The 25,913-nt window shown below is 40.8% G+C and overlaps 1 protein-coding gene across 3 annotated transcripts in view; it reads right to left on the reverse strand.

The window, feature by feature from the left end:
- The window catches only part of AK5 (adenylate kinase 5), a 254,392-nt gene that overhangs the window by 57,668 nt on the left and 170,811 nt on the right, over positions 1 to 25,913 (reverse strand). For all 3 annotated transcript variants that reach the window (XM_044944833.2, XM_006068419.4, XM_006068418.4), the window contains exons 9-10: positions 7,743 to 7,785; positions 5,362 to 5,406 (exon numbers count right to left, since the gene is read on the reverse strand). In XM_044944833.2, the coding sequence (XP_044800768.2) occupies positions 5,362 to 5,406; positions 7,743 to 7,785 (88 nt within the window). The remainder of the gene's footprint in view (positions 1 to 5,361; positions 5,407 to 7,742; positions 7,786 to 25,913) is intronic.

Below are 25,913 nucleotides of genomic sequence, written 5' to 3' on the forward strand. Positions count from 1 at the left end.
AAGTTAAAATAATCAGATTTGGTTTCCATTTGTAATTTGACCAAATATCCAAGTCAATTCTACCAAAAATGTTAACCTGATCCCCAAGAAAATCCTTGCTAAAAATTAGATTTATTCTTGTTCTTTAATAAGAGGTCAACTGTGAAATCACAATAGACCACAGTAAAATGACAGGCATTGAGATAATAGATTTTAAGCAAAAATTCTCATTTGTCTACTCTTTCTCCAGGAAGTAAATAGGACAAGTAGGGCAGTGGTTAGAAAATGCACAGAGTAACACAAAATATTACACAAGTACTTCCCAAAGCTTACTCTGTAGAAGCAGTGGATGAGCACCAATACCAAAATACACAAGGCCACCTGTGTTCCTGCTATCCTGAAAGCCACAGCCATTGAATGATGTCTTGATTATTATGCCAGTAGTCTGCTTATTTAACTTCTATGCAGAGTACATCATGAGAAATGCTGGGCTGGAGGAAGTACAAGCTGGAATCAAGATTTCCGGGAGAAATATCAATAACCTCAGATATGCAGATGACACCACCCTTATGGCAGAAAGTGAAGAACCAAAGAGCCTCTTGATGAAACTGAAAGAGGAGAGTCAAAAAGTTGGCTTAAAGCCCAACATTCAGAAAACTAAGATTATGGCATCTGGTCCCATCACTTCATGGGAAATAGATGGGGAAACACTGGAAACGGTGTCAGACTTTATTTTCTGGGCTCGAAAATCACTGCAGATGGTGACTGCAGCCATGAAATTAAAAGACTCTTACTCCTTGGAAGGAAAGTTATGATCAACCTAGACAGCATATTAAAAAGCAGAGATGTTATTTTGCCAACAAAGGTCCATCTAGTCAAGGCTATGGTTTTTCCAGTGGTCATGTATGGATGTGAGAGTTGGACTATAAAGAAAACTGAGCACTGAAGAATTGATGCTTTTTAACTGTGGCGTTGGAGAAGACTCTTGAGAGGCCCTTGGACTGCAAGGAGATCCAACCAGTCCATCCTAAAGGAGATCAGTTCTGGGTGTTCATTGGAAGGACTGCTGTTGAAGCTTTAACTCCAATATTTTGGTCACCTGATGCAAAGAGCTGACTCATTGGAAAAGACCCTGAGGCTGGGAAAGATTGAGGGCAGGAGGAGAAGGGGACAACAGAGGATGAGATGGTTGGATGGCATCACTGACTCGATGGACATGGGTTTGGGTGGACTCCTGGAGTTGGTGATGGACAGGGAGGCCTGGCATGCTGCGATTAATGGGGTTGCAAGAGTCGGACATGACTCAGTGACTGAACTGAACTGAACTGAACTGAAGTCTCTCACTTCACCTGTAACATGAGATGATTGTCCAAACTGAAGCACTTCTGCCAAGGCTTTGGGTACGGATTAATGGGAATTTAGGCTATGTTACATTTGGGGAATAGGCAGGCCATGAAAAGCAGAGAAGAGTAAAAGAAGCCAAAATAGTTTGGATAATAGCAAGATAATGATTGAGAGATTTATAAAAGAAAAAAGGAAAGAAATGTACCAGAAAAGGTTGTGAAAAACTGTAGGAGCCTGTTAATGGGATGTCATCTTTATGATATTTTTACATTTTCCAAATAATTTTCTGTTTTCGACAATGATTGCATCTCAGTCTTGTACATCAGCATTGTCCTTATATCTTGTTTGTGAGCAACCTTAGAATCTTTTTCAGCCTTTTTGATCATCAGGCTTTATCCTGTGAGATCCCTTATCTAGTCTTTGGAAGGCATTTCTCTGTAAATAGATACAGAACTCTGTTCTTCATGAACAAAGAGGTTGTAATAGTCACACAACATTCAAAGGGCTAACTAGGTCCATCTTTGTCACTTTTCCCTTTGGTCCAGACGGTACACTCTCTCTGAACACTTTTTTGACTCAGATGGCAGGCAGTGCAATTACTTGTCCCCACTTAAAACTATTTTGCAAATGAGCAAGAAATAGCCAGCTTGAGGATGCAGAGGAGTTGGTGTTGCTTGTTCTCTGTAAGAAGGCAGCAGCCATATGGTATAAGAAGTGTCTGATTAGGCTCACAATTAACCTAAAAGCTCTCCTGCCAGAAGCAGCTACAACAGCAGCAACCTGTCTGTCAGTTCCAGTCCAGGAATTCTAACTGCTATTTCAGTTGTTATGGAAACTGACCACACTGCTTCCTAAAAAATTCATTATTCCAGCAAATATTAGTCATTCTGGGGCATCTAAATGAGTGATGCAGACACAGTGATGGAGGAGCACAGAGGAGGAAGGCTAGAGATTAGAGAAGACCTCACAGAGACAGGCTTCCCTGGTGGCTCAGCTGGTAAAGAATTACCTGCAATGTGGGACACCTGGGTTTGATCCCTGGGTGGGAAGATTCCCTGGAGAAGGGAAAGGCTACCCATTCCAGTATTCTGGCCTGGAGAATCCCATGGACTGTGTAGTCCATGGGGTCACAAAGACTTGGAGATGACTGAGTGACTTTCACTTCACACAGAGACCTGACTTTGGAGCAGGATTAGCCGGGGAGAAGACATTTTAAGAGAGAGGACTGGCAAAAGTGAGGGAACTTCAAGAGATAATAGCGGTGCAGGTGGGCTTGGGGTTGAAGACTCGTGTGGGTGGAGTGGAAAAGGGGAAGCTGACTATTGTGGATTAAAGCTCATCAAAAGTGTTATGGGTGTATCGACAACATCCTGAGTATTTTTACGAGCTACAAATTGACCTGCAATAATACAGCCTTAAAATACCATCCTGCCATCTGCTGAGAAAGTACTGTTGACCCTTGAACAATGTGTGGGGTGCTATATGCCCCCCCCACCCCCCGCCACACAGTTGACAATCCATGTATGACTTGGATTGTCAGCTCTCTGAATACTTTGTTCCTATGACTCCATGATTCCGAATCAGTGGATTTACCCAACCTGGGCTAGGTAATACTGTAGTATTTACTATTAAAAAAAATCAGTGCATAAGTGGTTCTGGGCAGTACAAAGCTGTGCTGTTCAAGGCTTAACTGTATTTAGAACAAAGGTGTTAATTTTCAAGCAGAATCCAGTAAACAGCCTAGAAGAAGAACCATCTTTTTTTCTTTTATTGCAGTTGCTTTGTACCTTCTACAGTGCAAACAGTAAGCTGAAATCTTTTGTTTTTTTACTATAACAGTGACTGAATAACAAGTTGAAGTACAGGAGAGTTTGGTTGATATATATACATATAAAAACAAATCCTTTATTCAGGGAAGCGGTTCTTAGTGTGGTCTGTGGACCCTTGAGGGTCTTAAGATTTGTCTGATGCCATATTTATATCATACTATTTCATTTTCTGAAGGGCACAAAGCTTAGTAACAGGTGAGCTGAGATCTTTAGCTAGACCTGGCTAGATAAAAGCAGTTTTTGAAAATACAATCGAAATTCAACTATCGTGCTAAACAACAGATGAATCTGAAATAATATTATTCCCAGAGACAATAACAACCACCACAAAATATGCTGTGCTATTTTTAAAAGCTTCTTTTTGTATTATTAAAAATACAGACTTCTATGTGATATTAAAGACTCAATCTTTGGATTCCTGAACTTCAAGTTTAGAAAGTCTCCCCTCTTCCTAATTTGGCCCCTAAGATAAAAGCTGAACAGAAAAAGTATAATTTATTGTGTATAGTCTAGATGCCAAGGTAATTAATTAAAATTTGTGTGGAAAGGGGAATTTCCTTCAAGATTATGATGATGAGCTTCTCTTTAGTAAGGAGTAGATATAATGTACTTCAAGTTTCTGAAAAGAATGTGGAATAAGTACAGCAACAGTCCATCCAGCTCCCTGGACTAAGGTCAGCTAGAGACAAGCAGGTCAGAAACAAAACTCAGTTGAGCTTAAGAATTTTCAGTACTTAGACAACGCTGTTCTCTTGGCTAGAATTCTTCTTCCTCTCACCTCCTACTAATCTTTTCAGTCACCCATCGCTTCTTTTAGTTGCCTGCTTAAATATCACTTCCACAGGGCCTTTCCTGATTACCCATTTTTTACCCCAAACACTCTACCTAACTTGTTCACTGTTTCAGCTCTTTGTTTCCTTCCTGATGCTTTTCAAGGTTTGTGATAATAATTTGATTAGTTCTCTTTTTCCTCTAAGATGGAAGCTCTGTGATCCCTGCTCACTGTCCAGCACAAGTCCAATATTCAGTAAATAGCTGGTGGATGATTAAACATGGTGGACAGTCTGGGGTGGCAACCCACATAAATTGGTGGTGGGATGTGGAAGGCCCTGGAATGGGGAACTACAGCCATGGACCCTGATCTCCTTTCTGCCACTAGTTGTTAGAATGACATTGATCAAATCCCTTAAAGTCTTTGGGACTCAGTTTCCTCATCTGAAAATGAGGGAGATGTATTGAGAGATTTCCAAGGAAGCGTCCTGACTTCAGAGTGTAAGATTCTAAGTATATCTGATTATTTTTCTGGGGTGCTGATAACTGTTTTTTTTTTTTTTCCCCCACTCACTGAGGAGGTGTGGACTTTATCATTATTTCTGAATATAAATAGGTATTTTCTGAAAAATGTTTGGGTGGGTATATTAACTTTTCTGTAGACTTCAGGAACTAGAAGGAAAAGCACTAAGGTTTTGGAGGTTCTCTGACAATGCTTTGTCCTATTCTGTGTAGTTTTAATGCTCCACAACTAGACCCATTTATTCCCATGAGAAAAACTGGAAATCTGGCTCTCACACTAATTAGCTCTATGACCTTGGACAAGGTCCTTAAACTTCTGAGGCTCACTTTTCTTGTCTGTGTAATAGATATGTAATAGGGATGGACTGCCAACCTATAGGATTGTGTAAGGATTAAAGGAGGTAACTTGAAACTTGATAAGTGTTCAGAAAATGCTGGTTAAACTCAAATGAATTTTATCCCATAATGAGTTTCCCAATGAGTTTCACTGTACGAGAGCATAAAACAAACAAGATTGTTTTTGTTGTTAGCTACATGGAATGCAGGGTATGGTTATTAAGGTATATTTGAATATATGTTCAGGGAGGAACAGATCATTGTTCAAACAGAAAAGGTGTTAGATTTTAACAGATGGCATCCTCTTACCCATGGGATTATAATATATTTTATTATCATAGAACTAAATTCAGGAGTTTGCCATTCCTTAGACTCCTGCTTTGTCTCCGCTGAAAAGACACAAAGCCAGAGCAATATAAAACTGTATAAATGAGAGGAAAAATATGGAATCCTCAGGGGTATAATCTTGACTAAAAAAGGTGCAAGTCTTAAAAAACGGTTGAGAAATGAATAGTCTTCCTTCTGTACCACATTGTTATAATCAGCAGTTACAATTGAAAATTTGAGAGCTGTTACTCACCAATCATGAAAATAATTTTACACTTTTTCAAGTCTTCCATGAAACCTTTAAAATAAGAATAATTTAAGTTATACAGCAAGAAAAACTGTATTGAAACCCTGGTTTTATAATGTATAGTGTAGTATTATATAATATTCTATTCTGTATTATAGTATACAGTATTATCTATCTATCTATATAATACAAATAGAATAGAGCATAGAGATGAAACAAAAATTACAAAGGTGGTGAGTGAGAACTAAATCTTGGGAGCCACTGCTTTAAGACAAAGAAATGATTAGGGATTTTTGGCAAAGTGCAAAACTCTATAGAGTCTGTGGAGCCTAAAAGATTTCCAGTTGTCACGTGGTGTCAGGGGGTGTTTATTTCTATACACAATGCTACATTTTGGCAGGAATCCACTATTGAGTGAGTGAAAGGCCCAGCTTCACCAGAGAGAGACAGAGGTAGAGAGAGGGGGCAGTCAGGAGCGGGAGAGAGTGGTGCGTGAAGAACTGAGTTGAGGGTAGAAGAGGAAGAAAAGGGAGAAAGAGCTGGAAATAGAAGCAAAAGGTAAACTTGGGGGTCTTTGCAACCATTTGTTTTTCACACTAAAGGGCTTTTTTTTTTTTTTTTTTTAATTAAACAGACGCTTTATTCTTTTTACAGAATAGCCCATGGTGATGGGAAAATTCTATATTATCTGGAACCTTCTATTAAGGTAATGTGGGAGACCTGGGTTCGATCCCTGAGTTGGGAAGATTCCCTGGAGAAGAGAATGGCTACCCACTCCAGTATTCTGGACTGGAGAATTCCATGGACTGTGTAGTCCATGGGTTTGCAAAGAGTGGGACACGACTGAGTGACATTCACTTTCACTTTCATTAAGGCAGATAGATTAATGCTCTCAACATGTTGGGCCAAATAGTCATCTCAAGTTCTTCAGACTTTCAGTTTACTTTTTTTTAGTTTACTTTTATGGAGTTGAGCAACTTTTAATCTATTTATAATGTAGGAAAGTGGTTGCTATTATTATTACTATTAGTAGTATGGTTCTATATTAGTCCAGTTTTAACAAAGAATGATGATACATTCAGATAATGTGATCATTACAAATTAAGTTTATATGAAGTTTTTAATGACATGGGAACATGCTTATGTTATGATAAGCACAAAATATTGGAGATAATGTTTGTGTATACACATGTATTCTCAGCTATGTAAAAATAGGTATATAGACAATACACTGGAATAAAAATAAACCAGAATGTTAACTGTGATTATTTAGAGGTCATAAGGTTTTAGATGGCTCTTATTTTCTACCTTAAAATATTTTCCACATGAATGTGTGTTAATTCTGTAGCCAGGAAAAAAGGAGACTTTATTTAGCAATCAATCAATCCCTCTCCAGTTGGGACTGAGTTGATTATTTGCATTTGGCTCATGTTTAAGTGCCTTTTTCCCATGAATCACCATGATGTCATTGGGTGACTGCAATCTTCATATACTGCTCTTGCCATTATCATCAAATGACACTCTATCTACCTCCTCATGCTCATGGATCAGCAAGATTAGAGCTGGGGTTGTTTAGAAAGCCAATTCACTTACTTGTATGTGCTCACAGTCAATGTAAATATATTTTCATGGACCATAATTATAACAACACTTATTACAGAGTAGAAATGTTAGAAGGTAATTTTCCTAGAGCAATCATAAACCTTATCTTCTTTGGACAAAGTCAGATTTATGTAATTTTCTATTTCCAGTTCCATGTGGAGCTAATAGCAGTCTTTTTTTTTTTTTTTAGTTTTGGCAAGACTTTTAATGTGACAAAATTATGAAGTAGTATTATTTGGGTGATTCTTAGGTTGTATCCCAATGGCACACTACAGAGGAGCAACATTATGCAGGAAAAGGACTTTCACTTTCACTTTTTAGACTTAAAAGTCTAAAAAAGGACTTTTATTAGACATGCTTCTAATAAAATTTGAAGAATGTTGAATTAAAGTTAGCCAGTTCTCTTTCCTGCAGGACATGTGGGAGCCTTGCTGTGCTCTTATATATGTGAATCTTCCAAAGAGAATTGGGTGTTGTGTTTTTCAAACATTTTTACCAGTTACAAAGAGCATGAACTCTTTGAGCATCCTCTCTTCACTGAGCATCTCAGGGCTCATGTCCTCTGGGAGGTGAGGAAATATATCACTTAGTAAGGCATCACTTTGGTTCTTTACATGGACCAAGAGGGGAGAAATCCAGAATTCCAATCATAATCATGATCCCTGGCTGAGGGAAAAAAGTACATGCTCTTGGTAGGTTATTATCTCTTAGTGGTGTTTAATAAAAAAGATATGCTCAGAGCTGCTAAAATGACAACTTTAGTCTCATCAGTAAAGGAAACTCACCTCCCATGGTGTCTTCTCCAAACACATTTAATTGGTCATCACCCTGTTTATTAAAAAAATCAAAATATTAGATGATAATACCAACAAGCATTGTGCTAAACTTCTTGCCGAGATGAATATACTTAACCTTCCAAACGGCTCTGTGAAAGAGGTACCATAACTGCCCACCTTTTACAGATGAAAACCATACTTATATCAAGAAGTTAGCTGCTCACGGTCAAATAGTGAGGAACAAAGCCTGGGCTTCAACCTGGGCTGTTTGTGTCCAGAGTTAATGCTCTTTGTAACTGGTACAATATCATGCCTTTTTTTCCTTCATGCATAACTACCTGTGGTCAGAAAAGCTGATATAAAGAAGACAAAACCCTTCAGGACTTGAAGCTCACTGATAGGTGGAGTCACAGCTGCTTCACAAATAACTCCATGATTTACAGCTAGACTTAGCAAACTTTCTGGAAAGCACCAGAGAGTAAACATTTTCAGCATTGGGAGCCATGTGGTCTCACTATTTAACCACCAGCCATAGTTTGCTAATCTCGGAATGAAAGCATGAAATAAAGGAAGTCGGAATGACCAGATTTGATTGCCTCACTTTAAAATTTTCATTTTCATTTTTAATCAAACAGTTACTCCATTCTCCTTACAGAAAAATACATGGTGTTTGAGGAAAAATCCAGAAAGAAAATTTGTAAAATGGAATTGGTAATTAATGACTGGTGACCTGAATGAGAAGGAAGTCCAAAAGGGAGGGGATACGTGTATATGTATGGCTGATTCATTTTGCTGTACAGTAGAAACTAACACAATAATATAAAGGAACTATAATCTAATAAAAATTAGTTTTAAAAAAGGTACTGGTGAGATTCCTCACTCCTACCTGTGTCTCCATACACCCCATTTTCTCACTTCCTCATTGCTCATACGTAACCACTCACAGGTTTTTTTTTTTTTTTTGTACCTTTCCATACACACAAAAGTTGACTTCCAGATATCTATGGATACACTTGAGTATAAGTATAGAATCTTATCACCTCCATTACACAGAAAGAAGCAAACATTACATATGCACATATGTTTATAAAACACATGCTAATCTATGATAATACTATTCTTCCCTTTGCTTTCTCACTTACCAATATATTCTGGAGAAGCTTCTGTACCAGTACAGATGTTCTTGGTTACACAGTATTCTACCCTATGGAAGGTACCATAGTTGTTATTATTTCTAACTAGTTCTTTATTGATGGACCACTGAGTTGCTTGCAATCTTGGACTATTTTTGAAAAAGTAGAACAAAGAATAAACTCACATAAATGGCATTTCATATGTATATACTTGTAGGATAAATTCCTAGAGAAGGGGCTGTGCAAAGAATAAACTTATTTATAAGCTGATAGATTTTTCCAAACCATTCTCCCTAGAGATTGTATAGTTTTTCAGGGACAACCTTTGGCTCATGCTTTACTCCGGCCTCTTGCCTCTAATTTGCTATGATATAGGAGTCAGTTAAATGAGGTTGCTGGGTTGCATTAATGCTCCATTTAGGTAAACTGCCACAAAAGCACTTTGTCTGAAAACAGAGCGTTGCAATCCTTTTTTAGAACATATGCCTTCAGGGCAACTTTACTGCCTGTCTTCTTAGATTTGCCTGTGTATCCAGAGCTATTCCAGGTGAGAGAAGAAGATTCAATGGAGTGGTTATTCAAGGACACATTTACATTAATGAACTCCTTTCCATGAATAGAAAAAAAGTCCATTATTCCTCAGTGAGCCTCCCCCTACTTCCGTTATTGAGATCATTTCATTTTTCAGCTGAAAGTATAGGGATGGTCTAATCCAGTTCTACCATCCCCTGTCCCTATTTTACAGATGAGGAAATTGATAGTTAGTGGTCACGTGAGGGGTTCATGACCATGTCGTCACGTCCTTAGTGAGGCCAGGGTTGGGATGAAAACCACATCCCCTACCACATAGCCTGGCTTCTAGAGATTTAGTCCCATCAGCTTGGCTACCATCATGGATCTGTGAGTGTCCTGTTGCTCAGCTGGCCAAGGGCTTCCCAGGTAGCTCAGCAGTAAAGACTCTGCCTGCCACTGCAGGAGACTCAGGTTCGATCCCTGGGTCAGGAAGATGCCCTGGAGAAGGAAATGCAACCCACTCCAGTATTCTTGCCTGGGACATCTCATGGACAGAGGAGCCTGGTGGGCTACAGTTTATGGAGTTACAAAAGAGTCGGACACGATTAAGGGACTGAGCGTGTACACACATAGTCACAGAGTGAGGAGCAAAGCCTGGGCTTCCAGCCTGGGCTGTGTCCAGAGTTCACGCTCATGTAACTGCACCATCCCCCTGCAGCTAAGAGCACACAGGGGTCTGGTCCCTCCCTCAAGCTGGGATGACTCTGGTATAAGCTGCTCCCCAGTGGTTGCCTTGAGATCAAGCTGAAGCTAATACCCAGCTGTCCTCACTTGCGGCCCTCTCCTGCATCTGTTCCTCTCTCCCAAGAGCGCACCTAATATCACACTCACAAAAATCTTCATGGAAAGTTCTGCATCTAGGGAAGTTCACTTGAGACAGGGACCTAATTGAAGCAATTACAGTTCACACGTTTACCTAAGATACAGCTACATAGAAAGATGCTCAATAGCCTTTGGTGGAAAACGACTGTTTAATCAGACTCTAATTATTGTTTTCAAACAGACATTGAATATATTCAGGTAATGCTAAGAGGAGACCCTGAATCCTCTCCTTCAATTATTATTATTATTATTATTATTATTGAATTATTAGACTTAAACCCACCTTATATACCAAATTGTATCAGACATTTCTTGTATCTGGCTATCATGTCTTGGGAGTTTGTTTAGGGTTAATCTGAATTCATAAAATAATACACCAGGTTATACAAGGGCCTATCTGACCTCTATGTGGTCTCTTGAGTCTGACCTGTTTATATACATAGCACTTATTCACAGCCTTCTATGCTGTTTGCCCAAATGCCTCAAATGAGCCCCAGCTTCATTTCCATGAGTGTGCTGATAGTGAACAGACGTCTGGGGGCATAGATACAACTGCCAAAAGCTCTCTCTCAGGAATGTGCTGCCTTGCACTCATTGACATGAAAGCCCAGGTGAATAGGATGTTTGGTTGGAGGGTGTTATTTTCCAGTGATGCTCAATAAACTTCATGATTCCAGTGCGAATCTTTTGTAGAAAAGATTTATTTGAACTCACACACACACACACATGAGAAACAACTAGTGGAAAGCAACCACTTCTGGTTTTGGTGAAAAGATGCCATACAGTCTCCAGAGGCTCTAAGCCTTACCTTCTTTCTTTTCAAATGCTAGGTGTGTTTTGCGCAAAAGCACTAATTTCAGAAAGTCAGTTATATAAGGTTATATAAATTATATAAGGTTATATAAAAGCTTTATATAAGCAAAATGTTAAATAAGCCTCTAGGAGAAATGGCTGATAAGGTGTTCATATCCTGTTCCACTGTAGCTGCATCTCGAGTGAGGTGCTCTTGGGGAAAACACAACCCACTGTTTCTGCCCTCGATGCCTGTGGGTGCTGCTGGGGGTTACAGCCTTTTACCTTGCTGCTGCTCTATCCACTCAACTCTTTGTCATCTGTAAGTCTGAATGCATGGTTAAGTGTTGTAGGTACAAGGAGATATAAAAGACTCTACATTATTAAGCTAGAATTTGGGGGCATGAAGAAGGATACCAAAACTGAACAAACTGACAAAGAGAGACACTACAAATATAGATACGGATTTATGTAAGTGCGATTTGTGACTCATGAGTATGGAGCCAAGACAAAGCCTGCGATGATGCAGTTAATATTGGAGAAGGTGGGAAGAACTGCAGCAAAACCACTGGCCCCCTAAACCAACTCAGGTTGCCACATCTTTTTCTACTAGATATTTGACAATAGGTTGGCAATTGATGGTGAGAAATTCTGTTGAAGTGACACATTTAGAACATCAGGAAAGGACTGATGGCATTATGAGGAAGCTGGATTTGGACTACATGTGTGTTTTGGTCTCTATCTCTCTTTCCCAGTCATGCCAGATGCAGGAGGAGTGTAAAAGCAACCTGCATTCCACTTTGCTTCCCTGTGTGGATGTATAGGCAAGAAGCTACTTCTGCAAGGCTGGATGGATCCTGGTATTCTTTGTCAGAAGAGCAGCTATTTGGTGTGTGTGGATATTTTCCTTTTGGGTTGGTGCTCCTACATCTCCACCTTGAGGTATGGATGTTTTGTCATCCCAGTTCCTTGAATCATTGAATTTTTGGTGGGCAAGATCAAAATAGAACAACAGAGCTTCACAGATGTTTCACCAATCATAAGGCATTACGTTCCTTCTTCAACATGCTTTGATGGCAGCATGGTGTCTGTTCCTGGTTACGGGACCAGGGCATTGTCACAAGCAGATCATGTCATAAGATGAGGCTGTCACTTAAACAGTGCTTTACAGCTCTGGCAGCATTTCTACTGGTATGATCTCACTGGATCCTTGCTGCAACCCTGATAGGAATGATGCAACTGAGGTACTGTGGTACCGCTGGACTGAGATGTGTCAATACGTGAGCTTCCATTGCTGCCCAGATTTGGGCTGAGAACTGACTTCAGTGCCCTGATACCAAGCTAGATGCTACATCAGCATCCTCTTACTGTGGGAGTGGTCATGTAATCAGGTCCTCTACTGCCCCTCCTTCAGTAGATGGTGTTGATTTTTTAAAATACTTTTATATGTATATGTATATATATATATATTATATATATATTTAGCTGTTCTGGTTCCTCTTTCCTGTGCAGGTTTTTCTCTCTCTAGTTGTGGTACGTGGGCTTCACATTGCCGTGGCTTCTCTTGTTGCAGAGCATGGGCCCTAGGGTGCCTGGGCTTCAGTAGTTGTGGTATTTGGGCTTAGTAGTTGAAGTTTCTGGGCTCCAGAGCACAGGCTCAGTAGCTGTGGTGCATGGGCTTTGGTGCTCCTTCCCAGATCAGGGATAGAACCCATGTCTCCTGCATTGGTAGGTGGATTCTTCTAACCACTAGGGAAGCCTGCCAATGTTGATTTTTAAAAATCCTTTTTGGGGACCACAAAACAAAACCTCCCCTGGGAAGGAGAGAGAAGTAGTAGGTCATTTGGGGAGTGTTTTCCTAGTTCCTGTTTGTCTTAAACAGTGTGTGTGTTTCATGGCATAAAGAATATGTGGGATTCAAGCTTCAAGTGGGATTACGAGAAAGAGGTTTTACATAACAATAAAATGGCACAGTGAGTAATTGTTTGCTCCAAAATTCACAAATATTGTAAGGAAAAAAATATTTTCTTTCTTTGGCACTGAGCACAGATACCAATCTAGTTTTTTTTTTTTTTTTAATCTAAGAAAATGGATTTCAAAGAGATTCTGTAGTTTCTGAGACAGTATGAGGATGCATCTTTTCTAACCTTTTCACACTTTGACTAGTACTATGTAGATCATCTACATTCTGGGAAAATCATAAAAGCTAGCATGTGAGGATTTTTTATTTAAATTTGTCTAATGACATTATCTCTGCTTATAAGAAGCAATGGCAGTGAAGCAAGGCTGGGGTTGAGGCACAAAAATGTGCTGGAGTTCTCAGAAGGGTTCATCTCACTGAGAACCAGACTCTTAACAGGAAGAAAGAATAATTTAAAAAGAACAACCAAAATAGTATCGTTTCCCCATTTTGGGACCTGAAAATGAGATTTTTTGGATTATTTTTCTCCATGCCACTCAAGGAACAAAAGCAACCAAAGCACCTCACAGGAACAATTTTTAAAATGGTTATTGGAACTGCTATTTGGGTGGCTATTGGGGTGTTTTAACATGTGTGATCTCATCTGATCCCCTAGAAGACACTAGGAGGTAGGCAGGTTTGCTATTTCCCATTTTTCAGATAGGGAAACTCAGGCTCAGAAAGCGTAGGTGGACTGTGCTGGAGGCTACAGCCAGTGGGGTTTCCGATGCCCCAGCTCATGTTCTAGCCCCTCTCCTGCTGCCCAGAAGGAGCGTGATGACTCCTCCGTGTGTCAAGTGAGGCGGACAGAGCGTATCGAGCGACTTCACTACCTGAGGGTAGGGAACACTCGTCATGTCGCATGAAGAGGCACGAAGGTAGATTCATTTGCTAAAAGAGGGACTGAAGCTGGATTCTGCTCAACTGATTTGGAAGTGGAACTCTCAAGTTTTACTGGGAGAACTGTGAATGCAGTTTTGAAATAACTCAGACCTTCAGCTGGAGAATACTGGAAAATGGAACATAGCTTTATTGTATCAGCAGGAGGAAGGGAAACTGGTCCTTGAGAAATGCTTTGAGTGTTTACAGTTCTTTTCTAAAGCATGTTTTCATTTAAAGTAATGGGCAATTTAAAAAAAAAGTATGAGAAGTGGTATGTAATTTAGTTGCACCCAAGAATTTATTTTACAGCAAGTTCCATTTCTCTTTCACTGAAGTCTGCACAATTAGAGGTCTGCTTGTTCTGGAAGTACTTGCATAATTGAGTAAACAAGGAGGAAAAAATATAGGGGATGTGAGGCTAGCCTTTTTCCCATCTTACTAAATTGCAGTCTCTCTACATGAACTACTTTAAACAGTGGTTTACAGATCTAGTTCTTGAGGAGGAATGGTATTTTCTTTGTTTAGGTATAAATTGAAATGTTGGTGTCTCTAATAAGAAATTTTAAAGAAAGAGGCTTTTTCCTGATGTTTTTCTATAAGTTCCTGTTTTCATCAGCTCAAAAATATGTCCAACTCAAGCCATTGCTGGAAGACCATGGAGGAAACACTTGGTCTTGGTTTCACACTCCAGACATTGTCCCAGGGCTGTGCAAGGCTGGTTGTTCAAAGAAGGGAGTCAAGTTCTCATCCTGATTTCATTTCAAGTGACTGTTGACCATAAAGTCACACCTGACTAGAGTCTTACCAAGGAGAGTTATTTGGTCTTTACCACTTTTGTCTTACCTGCCTTAACTGCCTTCTGAGGAATCTTACCACCTTAGCTGCCTCGTGAGAAATCTGTATGCAGGTCAAGAAGCAACACTTAGAACTGGACATGGAACAACAGACTGGTTTCAAATTGGGAAAGGAGTATGTCAAGGCTGTATATTGTCACCATGCTTATTTAACTTATATGCAGAGTACATCATGAGAAATCCTGGGCTGGATGAAGCACAAGCTGGAATCAAGATTGTTGGGAGAAATATCAGTAACTTCAGATACACAGATGACACCACCCTTATGGCAGAAAGCGAAGAAAAACTAAAGGGCCTCTTGATGAAAGTGAAAGAGGAGAGTTTAAAAGCTGACTTAACACTCAACATTCAGAAAACTAAGATCATGGCATCTGGTCCCATCACTTCATGGGAAATAGATGGGGAAACAGTGGAAACAGTGACAGACTTTATTTTGGGGGGCTCCAAAATCACTGCATATGGTGACTGCAGCCATGAAATTAAAAGATGCTTACTCCTTGGAAGGAAAGTTATGACCAACCTAGACAGCATATTAAAAAGCAGAGATGTTAGTTTGTCAACAAAGGTCCGTCTAGTCAAGGCTATGATCTTTCCAGTAGTCATGTACAATTGTGAGAGTTGGACTATAAAGAAAACTGAGCACTGAAGAATTGATGCTTTGGAACTGTGGTGTTGGAGAAGACTCTTGAGAGTCCCTTGGACTGCAAGGAGATCCAACCAAGCCATCCTAAAGGAAATCACTCCTGAATATTCACTGGAAGGACTGATGCTGAAGCAGAAGCTCCAATACTTTGGCCACCTAATGCAAAGAACTGACTCATTTGAAAAGACCCTGATGCTGGGAAAGATTGAAGGCGGGAGGAGAAGGGGATGACAGAGGATGAGATGGTTGAATGGCATCGCCGACTCGATGGACATGAGTCTGAGTAAGCTCCGGGAGTTGGTGATGGACAGGGAGGCCTGGCATGCTGCAGCAGTTCATGGGGTCGCAAAGAGTCGGACATGACTGAGTGACTGAACTGAACTGAACTGAACTTTTGTCTTCTGATTCTTTGTATAAAAGAAATAGAATGGCAAAGCTTAGAGTCAATCATTGGAAACTACAGCAACACCAGTCTCTCTTGAGTACTTTTGTACTTCGGTGCTATGAGGTTACAACTCCTTATGAGACAGTCTCAGCAAAATGGACAATCAAGTTAATTATCAGAATAAAACATACTATGTGTGTTTATGCATTTTCTAAGGAGAAAAATATTGCCTGGAGTCATCATCCTTTGTCCCACTATCCTTCTGTCAAAGGGGCTTCTCGGGCAGTACTAGTGGTAAAGAGTTTGCCTGCCAATGCAAGAGACTCTTGTTCGATCCCTGGATCAAAAAGAGCCCTTGGAGGAGGGCATGGCAAGCCACTCCAGTATCCTTGCCTGGGAAATTCCATGGGCAGAGGAGCCTGGCGGGCTACAGTCCACAAAGCCACAAAAAGTTGGCCAGGACTGAGTGACTGAGCAGTACACAGCTTTCTGTTAAAAGGAGGTAAGGCTGGGAGACGGCAGATCTGGATGGGGTGAGCAAGTGGAGGCTGGAAGGACTCCTTGCTAACTCCTCCTGGTTCCTCTTCCTTCTGAGTCCTCTGCTTGTCACAGATGTGCCCCCTGCTTTCTCAGTGATCTGAAGCATTTCATGCTTATCATTAACACAGACACAACAGCTTTCCAGGGACCATCCACACACTCGCAGTCCAGCTCTGACCTTGCCTCAACTTCTCTCACTTTTATTATAATCCAACTGAATGTCTGTGTTCAATTCCTTGAGGTTTTTAGGGGTTAAGGTTGGGCGAGGAATGGGACACAGTTAGTGGTCGCTGAGCACAGAGCAAAGAGGAGCTGAAGGTGACCTCCCAGCTGGAGACGGAAATCAAAGAGGCAGATTGAAAGAACTGTTCTTTTCATTAGAAACACTCCCTGGACCTGAAACCATTAGGCTATAGAGTCTACAAGTCCCAGGAAGGGCTCAGGAAGAGAGAACCTGGACAGACTGTGGGGAAGTTGATATCTATAGCTGCTATCTACAACTTGGATAAATTTCATGTTGTTTTGCCCAAGCAACTTGATATAAGTCAAATGAGTCTATTAATTTTCCTAAAACTTGACTCGTTTAATCTGGCCTCTGACTCCCTGCTTACTATGTTTGTCCAGCCTGAAATGCCTTCCCTTTGCCCTAAGTTTTTTTTTTTCTTTGACCCTGCTATGAGGCATGTGAGCTCTTAGTTCCCCAAAACCTTGCCCCCTGCATTGGAAGAATGGAGTCTTAACCACTGGACCATCAGGGACGTCCTGCCTAAGTTTGTTAATTGATATATTCTGCCTGTCCTTCCATTTCCTCTCCTCCCTCAGCCCTCTCCAGTCACTGCTCTATCAGCAAACTCCAGGTACATGAGTCATTTGACCCAGAGCATCTGTGCATGGTAAGAACAGTGACAAGAGCGGGTAACATTTTTTGGAACACTTGTTACATGCTGGGCACAATGCTGAGCACTTAACAAGAATGATCTCGTTTAACTTTAACTGCATCATTTTATGTGCAGGATTCATTTTCACAATAACCCCGTTGAAGATAGGGGGCCGTCTTTTATCTTTTTTGTACCCCCAATGACTGAGTTGGAGCTGTGCAAAGTAAAGATTTCTAAGTGATAAATACAGTAAGTCAGTTTTTTTCTTTAAGAACAGTCATATAAAAGATATAATATATAGAACTCTCCAGAAAGAAAGGCAGAAGGTGGCTCAGTTAGTAAAGAATCTGCCTGCCAATGTAGGAGATGTGGGTTCACTCCTTGGATCAGGGAGATCTCCTGGAGGAGGATATGACAACCCACTGCTGTATTCTTGCCTGGAACATCCCATGGACAGAGGAGCCTGGCTGGCTATAGTCTGTGTGGTCACAAAGAGTTGGACATGATTGGCGACCAAATCACCACCACCACATATTTAATTGGAATTATAGAAGGGCAGAAGTAAGGTAAGGAAGAAAGGATTAAATGTCTAAGATTCACAGCTGTCCAATCGTGGAAGGGTTGATTTGGAAGGTGGAGAGCCCCCAGCATCAGGAGTATTCAAGCAGATGCAGAATAACTGTCTGCCAGTGAAGAGATTTTTAGACCTTGTAGGAGGTCAGACTAGATGCCATCTAAAGCAGCACCCAACGCTGACACTTTACTGTTCATTCAACAATCCTACAAATATTTATTGAGCTCTGTGGTAGACAGAATGATATCCACATTCTCAAAGATGCCCACTGCCTAATTCTTGGAAGCTGTGAATACATTATCTTACACGGCAAATGTGTCTTTCAGATATGTTTAAGTTAAGGCTCTTGAGATGGAGAAATCATCCTGGTTTATCTGGGTGTATCTAATATAACCACAAGGATCCTTATAAGGGAGAGACAGGAAGGTCACAGTCAGAGAGGATGTGATTACAGAAGAAGACGTCAGAGAGATGCTATTGCTGCAAGAAGCCTACAAGCCAAGAAATGCGGGCAACATCTAGAAGCAGAAAGAGGTAAGGAAAAGGATTCTCTTATAGTTCTTCCAGGAGTGTTACTTAGTGGCACCCTGATTTTAGCCCAGTAAACCCATTTTGGATTTCTGACCTCCAGAAATGTAAGGTGACAAATTTGTGATATTTTTAATCTACAAGTTTGTTACAATAGTAATGTGTGCCCAGTCATGTCTGACTCTGTTTTTGAGACCCTATGAACCATAACTATGATCCTCTGTCCATGGGATTCTCTAGGCAAGAATACTGGAGTGGGTTGCCACTCCAGCGGATCTTCCTGCTAAGGAATCGAACCCACGTCTCCTGCATTGCAGACAGATTCTTTACTGCCTATAGCAGCAACAGGAAATGAACACAAGCTCCTTCTACATGCTAGGAACTATCCTAGATGTTGGGAATGTAATAGTAAATAAATAATCTTGACTTATTGAGTATATTAGGTATTTGAGTTTGTAACAAAGGGTTACAAATGCTGTTTATCCATGGAAACATTTATTCGAGCAGGATTCTATATGGAAGAAGAATGGAGCCACCTCTTAGTGGAGGTAGGATGGGAGGCACTGGAGTCCTGCCAGGGCCACCTCTTCTGCCCTCCTCCCAACCTCCTTTGGCAGACAGTCCTTGATCCCTACTCAACAGCCCACCTTCTTTCAGGCAGAGCCAGCTCCCTCTTCAGATGCTGAAAATGCCAAATACTTGCCTTCCCGTCCTCTGCATTATGGGCATGGGCCTGTGATCAATTCTGGGTCAAAAGGGTGTGAAAAAGCAATCTTTTTTGGGGGCAGGGGAAGCTTCAGAGGACAGATTTTCTCCCTATTAAGACGAGAGAACGACATGCATGGGGAAATTCACTTCATTCATCCATTCTATTTTTGCATATGGTTGTGTGAGGAAGCACTATTTGAAGGGACGATTGTGCGACCTTGAAGGGAGATGCTACTCACAGGCTGAGGAGGGCAGATGGGAAAGAACCAGCCTCCTGGCGGACTCTAGTTCAGTACTCTAAGAACTTGGCTGTGGGACAGGCCTGGCATGAGCATGTGCTAAAACTGGCAGTCTCACGGTTTTTGGGAAGGATGCTTTGTTGCTGCCATTCTTGCTTTTTATTACACATTATGATTCCTTCATGTTCCTTATTATCAACTTAATTTGTTGTGAGTTGTTTACGTAATGCTACTCTGTGTGGTAATAGTTCTTTGCATCGACAAAAATGGCTCTTTGAGGATAGACTAAGCTCAGCAAGTTCGATAGTTCACAGATGAACCTCCAGACTACTGCAGGTGCAGAATCTGTGTGTCTAGACACCCCAGTGTGCTGGCACAATAACACCCCAATGTGCAGGGTTAGTTTTGGGGGTGAAAGTACTAACAGGCGAGTTACGTAGGCAGTGGAGATGTTTTTTAACATTATTTATTCATTTATTTGGCTGTGCCAGGTCTTAGCTGTGGCACGTATGATCTTTTGTTGTAATGTGTGGGCTTCTCTAGTTGTGGGCATAGGCTTTGTTGCCCTTTGGCATGTGGGATCTTAGCTCCTGACCAGGGATTAAAACTGTGTCCCCTGCATTGCAAGGTGGATTCTGAACCACTGGAATGCCAGGGAAGTCCTGGAGATGATTTTTAAAAAAGCATTTCAGTGCATTCTAAACCCTGAAATAACACTTCCATCATTTTATCATATTGGTTATAACAATAACTACATTTATTGGGCATTATCTCATTTAATTTTCTCATCACATCAGCTTATAAGCTGCCACATGCCATGGGGGTAACAAAGTCCATGGGCCACAACTACTGAAGCCTCAAATGCCCTAGAGCCCGTGCTAGACAAGAGAAGCCATAGCAGTGAGAAGCCTGCTCACCGCGACTAGAGAAAGCCCCTGTGCAGCAATGAAGACCCTGCACAGCCCCCTCCCCCCAGAATTAAAAATTATAGCTTCTAAATGTGCCATTAAAATAAGAAAATTCAAAACCACAGAGACAAATTATGGGGTTTGGATTGTTTGTATCCATATGGTGTTTTTCCCCTGCAAATTCAAAAACTGTTTTGGAATCACCATATAGTGACTGAGTTTTTTGTTAAATAATTATTTTATATTAAAAATGACTTTTACCTATGAATTTTTTTTATTGAAGTTCAGTTGACATATAACATTAGAGTAGTTTCAGGTGTACAATGTAATGATTTGATATTTGTATTTATTGCAAAATGATACTACAATAAATCTAGTTAGCATTTGTCACCTTCATAGTGAAAATAACTTATAGGATGTACTCACTTAGCAACTTTCAAGTATGCAATATAGTGTTATTAACTATAGTCACCATGCTAAACTTTACATCCCTATTACTTACTTATTCTCTAACTGGAAGTTTGAATCTTTTGATCCTACCTCATATCTCTGGCAACCACCAATCTGTTCTCTGTATCTATGAAATTGCTTTTTGAGTCAGCATATAACTAAAGTCATATAGTACTTGTCTTTCTCTATCTGGTTTATTTCACTTAGCACAATGCCCCCAAGGTTCATCCTTGTTACAAACGAGAAAATTTTCTTCTTTTTTATATATACATTCATTTTCTTTCTTCTTTTCTTAGTATATACATTCATTTTCCTAATCCACTTTTTCTACCTATACATATTGAGGCTACAAAAACACTTTAAATTTTTTCTAGTCTTGTGCCTCAAATATATTTGCCCTCTCTTTTCTAGCATGTGGTAGTTCTCAAGTGTTGCTATCAAAGAGAAGTATCCTGTGCTGAGCTCCCGCCAGGCACTATAGCAGATGCTTTCACGGATACCTCATTATTCTTATGCTAATACCATGAAGTGGCTTTACTATCTTCCATTTACAAGTGCAAAAATTAAGGCTCTGAATATTTTAGTTTATAATTTTATTGCCTTCAAAAGAGGGAAAAGGCATATTGGTTGTTAAAAATAATTTAGTAAAAATTTTTTATTGGAGTGTCATTGACTTACAGTGTTGTATTAGTTTCAGGTATACAGCAAAGTGAATCCGTTATATATACACATAAACCCACTCTTTTTTAAAGATTCTTTTCCCATATAGGCCATTACAGAACATGGCCTATGCTATACATCAGGTTCTTATTAATTATCTAACTACAATTGTAGTGTTTATTGTGACAAGATAATTTTGCGGTTGGTCCTTTTCCGCATCATCATGTCAGTCTGTGATAGCTTAGTGGCAACCGTAGCCTCACGTGTTCACTCTTGCCTGCATTTTTGCCCTTGCATATCCTCTCCTTGAGAGGTGAGTCTTATTCTGCAGCCTTGAATCTGTGCCAGTTGGCCTAGCTTTAGCCAACAGATTGAGGAAGAGATGCTGGTGTGCCATTTCTGAGGCTACACTTTGAGAACCTGGCATGCTTCCACATTCTCCCTTGCCCTTCCCCTCACCATGAAGGTAAATTTGAGGTAACCTGTCTGAGGATGGGACACCACGTGGAACAGAGTTCCATTCATCCCAGAGAGGCCATCCTAGACCAGCCGGGCCCAGGCTGACCCGGCAGTTGACCAGTTAGAGTTCTGTAAAGAAACAGAGCCAGTAGGATGTAACTCCACCTATGTATCTCTATCTCCAGCAGAGATTTACTGCAAGGAATTAGCTTACATAACTGTGGGGGTGGTTAGGCAGCTCTAAAATCTAAGGGACAGGTTGGCAGGCTGGAAACTCTAGGGCAGGAGGTGACATTGGAGACCACAGAATCTCCTTTTCCTCAGGGAAACCTCAGTTTTGCTCTTAAGGACTTTCAACTGATTGTATGAGGCTCACCCCTGTTATCAAGGTTAATCTCACTATTGGTGAGAATATAAATTGGTGCGGCCACTATGGAAAACAGTATGGAGGGACCTCAAGATATAAAAATAGAATTACTATACAATCCAGCAATTCTACTTCGGGGTTTTTATATGAAGGAGATAAAATCACTCTCTTGAAGAGACACTGCACTCCTATGTTTATCATGGCATTATCCACAATAGCCAAGATAAGGAAACAGTGTCACTGTCCATTGATAGATGAATAGACAAAGAAAATGTGGTATATACTCACAATAGAATATTATTCCCTATAAGAAGAAGGAAGTCCTGCCATTTGCAACAACATGGATGGATCTTGAGAGCATATGCTAAGTGAAATAAATCAGAGAGAGAAAGACAAATACTGTATGATCTCACTTATATATGGAATCTAAAAAAAAAAACCAACCACTAATAAAGAGAACAGACTGGTAGTTGCCATAGGTAGGATGGACAAAATGGGTGAAGACAAAAGTCAAAATTTTCAGTTCTAAGATAAATAAGTCCTGAAGACGTATATACAGTAACAATATTGAATTTATCTTTGACAGATACTAAGAGAATAGATATTAAAGGTCATCACAAAATAAAACTGTTACCTATGTGTGGTTATGAATTATTATGAATTAGAGTTATTGCAGTGATCATTTTGCAAGATATATCAAATTATAATGTTGCATACCTAAAACGAACACAATATTATATGTCAATTATATCTCAATTTTTAAAAAGATAATTTTCATTACATAAAGTCAATTAATTGTAGATTTTTTTCCCCCAGCTGTGCTGCATGGCATGTGGGATCTTAGTTCCCCAACCAGGTATGGAACCCATACCCTCTGCTTTGGAAACATGGAGTCTTAACCACTAGACTTCCAGCAAAGTTCCAACTGATTTCATATGTTAACCATATCTACAAAATATCTTCCTTGTAATGTCTGGATTGGTGTTCAATTAAATAACAGGGCCCTATAGCTTAGCCTGGAGAAGGAAATGGCAACCCACTCCAGTATTCTTGCCTGGAGAATCCTGTGGACAGAGGAGCCTGGGTGGGCCGCTGTCCATAGGGTCACACAGAGTTGGACATGACTGAAGTGACTTAGCATGCATGCCTGCATTGGAGAAGGAAATGGCAACCCACTGCAGTATTCTTGCCTGGAGAATCCCAGGGACGGAGGAGCCTGGTGGGCTGCTGTCTATGGGGTCGCAGACAGTTGGACATGACTGAAGCAACTTAGCAGCCGCAGCATAGCTTAGCCAAGTTAACGCACAAAACCATCACACTGTGAGTGAGCCCAGCTGAGTGCAACCTTTATCAGGGGATCTGCTCAGCCAGCCCCAGTGTCTCAAAGTGTGTTAGTCACTCGGTGGTGTCCCACTCTTTGTGATCCCGTGGACTGTAGCCCACCAGGCTTCTCTGTCCATGGGATTCTCCAGGCAAGAATACTGGAGTTGGGTAGTCATTGCCCTCTCTGGGGGATCTTCCTGACCCAGGGATCAAACCCAGGTGTCCCACATTGCAGGCAGATTCTTTACAGTCTGAGCTACAAGGGAAGCAAGAGAAATAGTAGATGGATGTTATTTTAAGTTCTGGGCAGTTTCACAGCAGTAATTCACTGACACATAGCACCTCTTGTTTTAAAACAGTATTTGGAAATTCTTCAGGCCGGGACTCTGCCCTCTTCACTGCGGCTGTTGTAATTTCCCCAAGACAATGCAGGAGAGTGCTGACAGATTGGTTTCTGGAGTGACCTAGCTGTGTGCCTCCTGGAGCACTCTGTACTTTACATTGCTTCTTTGTTTTAAAATCTTAGTACAAAGTTTCACAGGAGGAAAAGAGAAACATTTTATTATCTTCTGTAAAGGCTTTGACAAAGACTATTAGGGGGATACTTAAAAGATACTGTTAACATCCAACCCAATACTAAAAAGCAAACAGATGTAGGAGCCAAGAAAATCAGCCTGCTCTTTACTACAACTCAAAGGCTCTCAGACAGAATGGTGTGCAGAAAAAAGAAACAACTGCCAAAGCAGAGATAAAGGAGATTCAGGTAGGACAAGTGTATTAGAGGAGTTAACTCTTCAAAGCTGGGGCATTCAAAATGAAGGGCTGAACTGCTGCTGCTGAGAGACGACAGCCCTTTCCCTGTGGCTGCAAATGGGAGGTGACCTGTCTCTGAGGCATGGCTGCCTTGTACAGTTCTGCAGTTGTGCGCTGTCCAAATATTCTGCTGGGAGGGGAGTGGGGCCTGAATCCACTCACCAACCTGTGCATCCTCAAGAATGTGTGTGCCTAGAATGGGGTCGGGCTTTTTCTAGTTTACACAAAGGCACTTAATGAGTTAGCAGTGGTCTGTCTTCATAAGCGTGTGTGCTCACTTAGTCGTGTCAGACTCTCTGCAGCCCCATGGACTATAGCCTACCAGGCTCCTCTGTCTATGGAATTCTCCAGGCAAGAATACTGGAGTGAGTTGCCATCCTTCTCTAGAGGGTCCTCCTGACCCAGGGATTGAACCTGCATCTCTTGCATCTCCTGCATTGGCAGGTGGATTCTTTACCACTAGCACCACCTGGGGAAAGTGGCATGTGAAGTTTCGTCAACTTTTTTCCCCCTATTAAATATTCAGGATAGAAAATAAAGGAACTATGTGTGTAGGGGGAAGCAGATGAGAGTTTTACAGCTTTTGCAAATGCCACTTCTGTGGTTTTAGTCAGACAGCACTCTCTCCACACTCCTGCCCTCACCTATTCTGAATAAATATACCCTGTGTTTATAAGCCTGGTGCCTGCTTGCTTATCCATACATGTTTTCAGGCCAGGCCTCTAGCCCAGATTTGACCCAGCCTCAGCATGTAAGCCTCTCTTCTGCTGCTGCTTTCTGCCTCCCATCCTAGGAACCACCATTTCTTTCCTACTTATACAATGAGACTGTTTAGAGAATCGGATACTGTTTCAAGAATCAGATGAGGTCTGAAGAGAAAGGGCAAGGTTTCAATGCAGTGTGCTTATTGATTGTGAAACTTCTCTGCTTTGGAAGAGGGGCCAGGCTGGTCAGATTGAACACATCTTATGAGCTCAGATGATCTCCTTCTGTTGAAGCAGAAAGACATGAAACGTCAGAGGATAATGAGAAATGTTGTAAAGGTTGAAATCATTCCTTATCATTGTCTCTTCATGTCTTTACTGCATATGAACTAAAATAAAAACATTAAAAGTCCTGAAGAAGAATAAATATGGAGGAGATTAAATCATGGATTTGACACATTGGTATTTATTTTAGAAAAATAACTGGGTAAGTAATTAATGGGCAAAGGTGTAAATTCCAGGTAAAAGGTACAAACTTACAGTTATACTAAGTCCTAGGGATGTAATCCCAGGGACAAAGGAGCCTAGTGGGCTGCCATCTACGGGGTCGCACAGAGTCGGACACAACTGAAGTGACTTAGCAGCAGCAGCAGCAGGGATGTAGAGCATGGTGACTATAGCTAATAATATTGTATTGTTTATTTGAAAGCTACTAAGAGAGTGGATCTTAAAAGTTCTCATTAGAAGAAAAAGTATTTGTAACTATGTGTGGTGATGGATGCTAATTAGACTTATTCTGGTGGTCTTTTCACAGTATATACAAATATTAAATCATTAAATACAGATCTATATAAGACAGGGTTCTAGGAAAATTATAGGTGTTCCATTGTGCACTGGGGTTAGGGAGTGGGTGCTAAGCTGGACAAGTGGGAAAGCGGGGGAAGGTGGGTGTCTCAAGAAGAGCCCTCAGCTATTGCAAAAGAGG

This window comes from Bubalus bubalis, chromosome 6 (assembly GCF_019923935.1).
Source record: "Bubalus bubalis isolate 160015118507 breed Murrah chromosome 6, NDDB_SH_1, whole genome shotgun sequence".
NCBI classification, from domain to species: domain Eukaryota; kingdom Metazoa; phylum Chordata; class Mammalia; order Artiodactyla; family Bovidae; genus Bubalus; species Bubalus bubalis.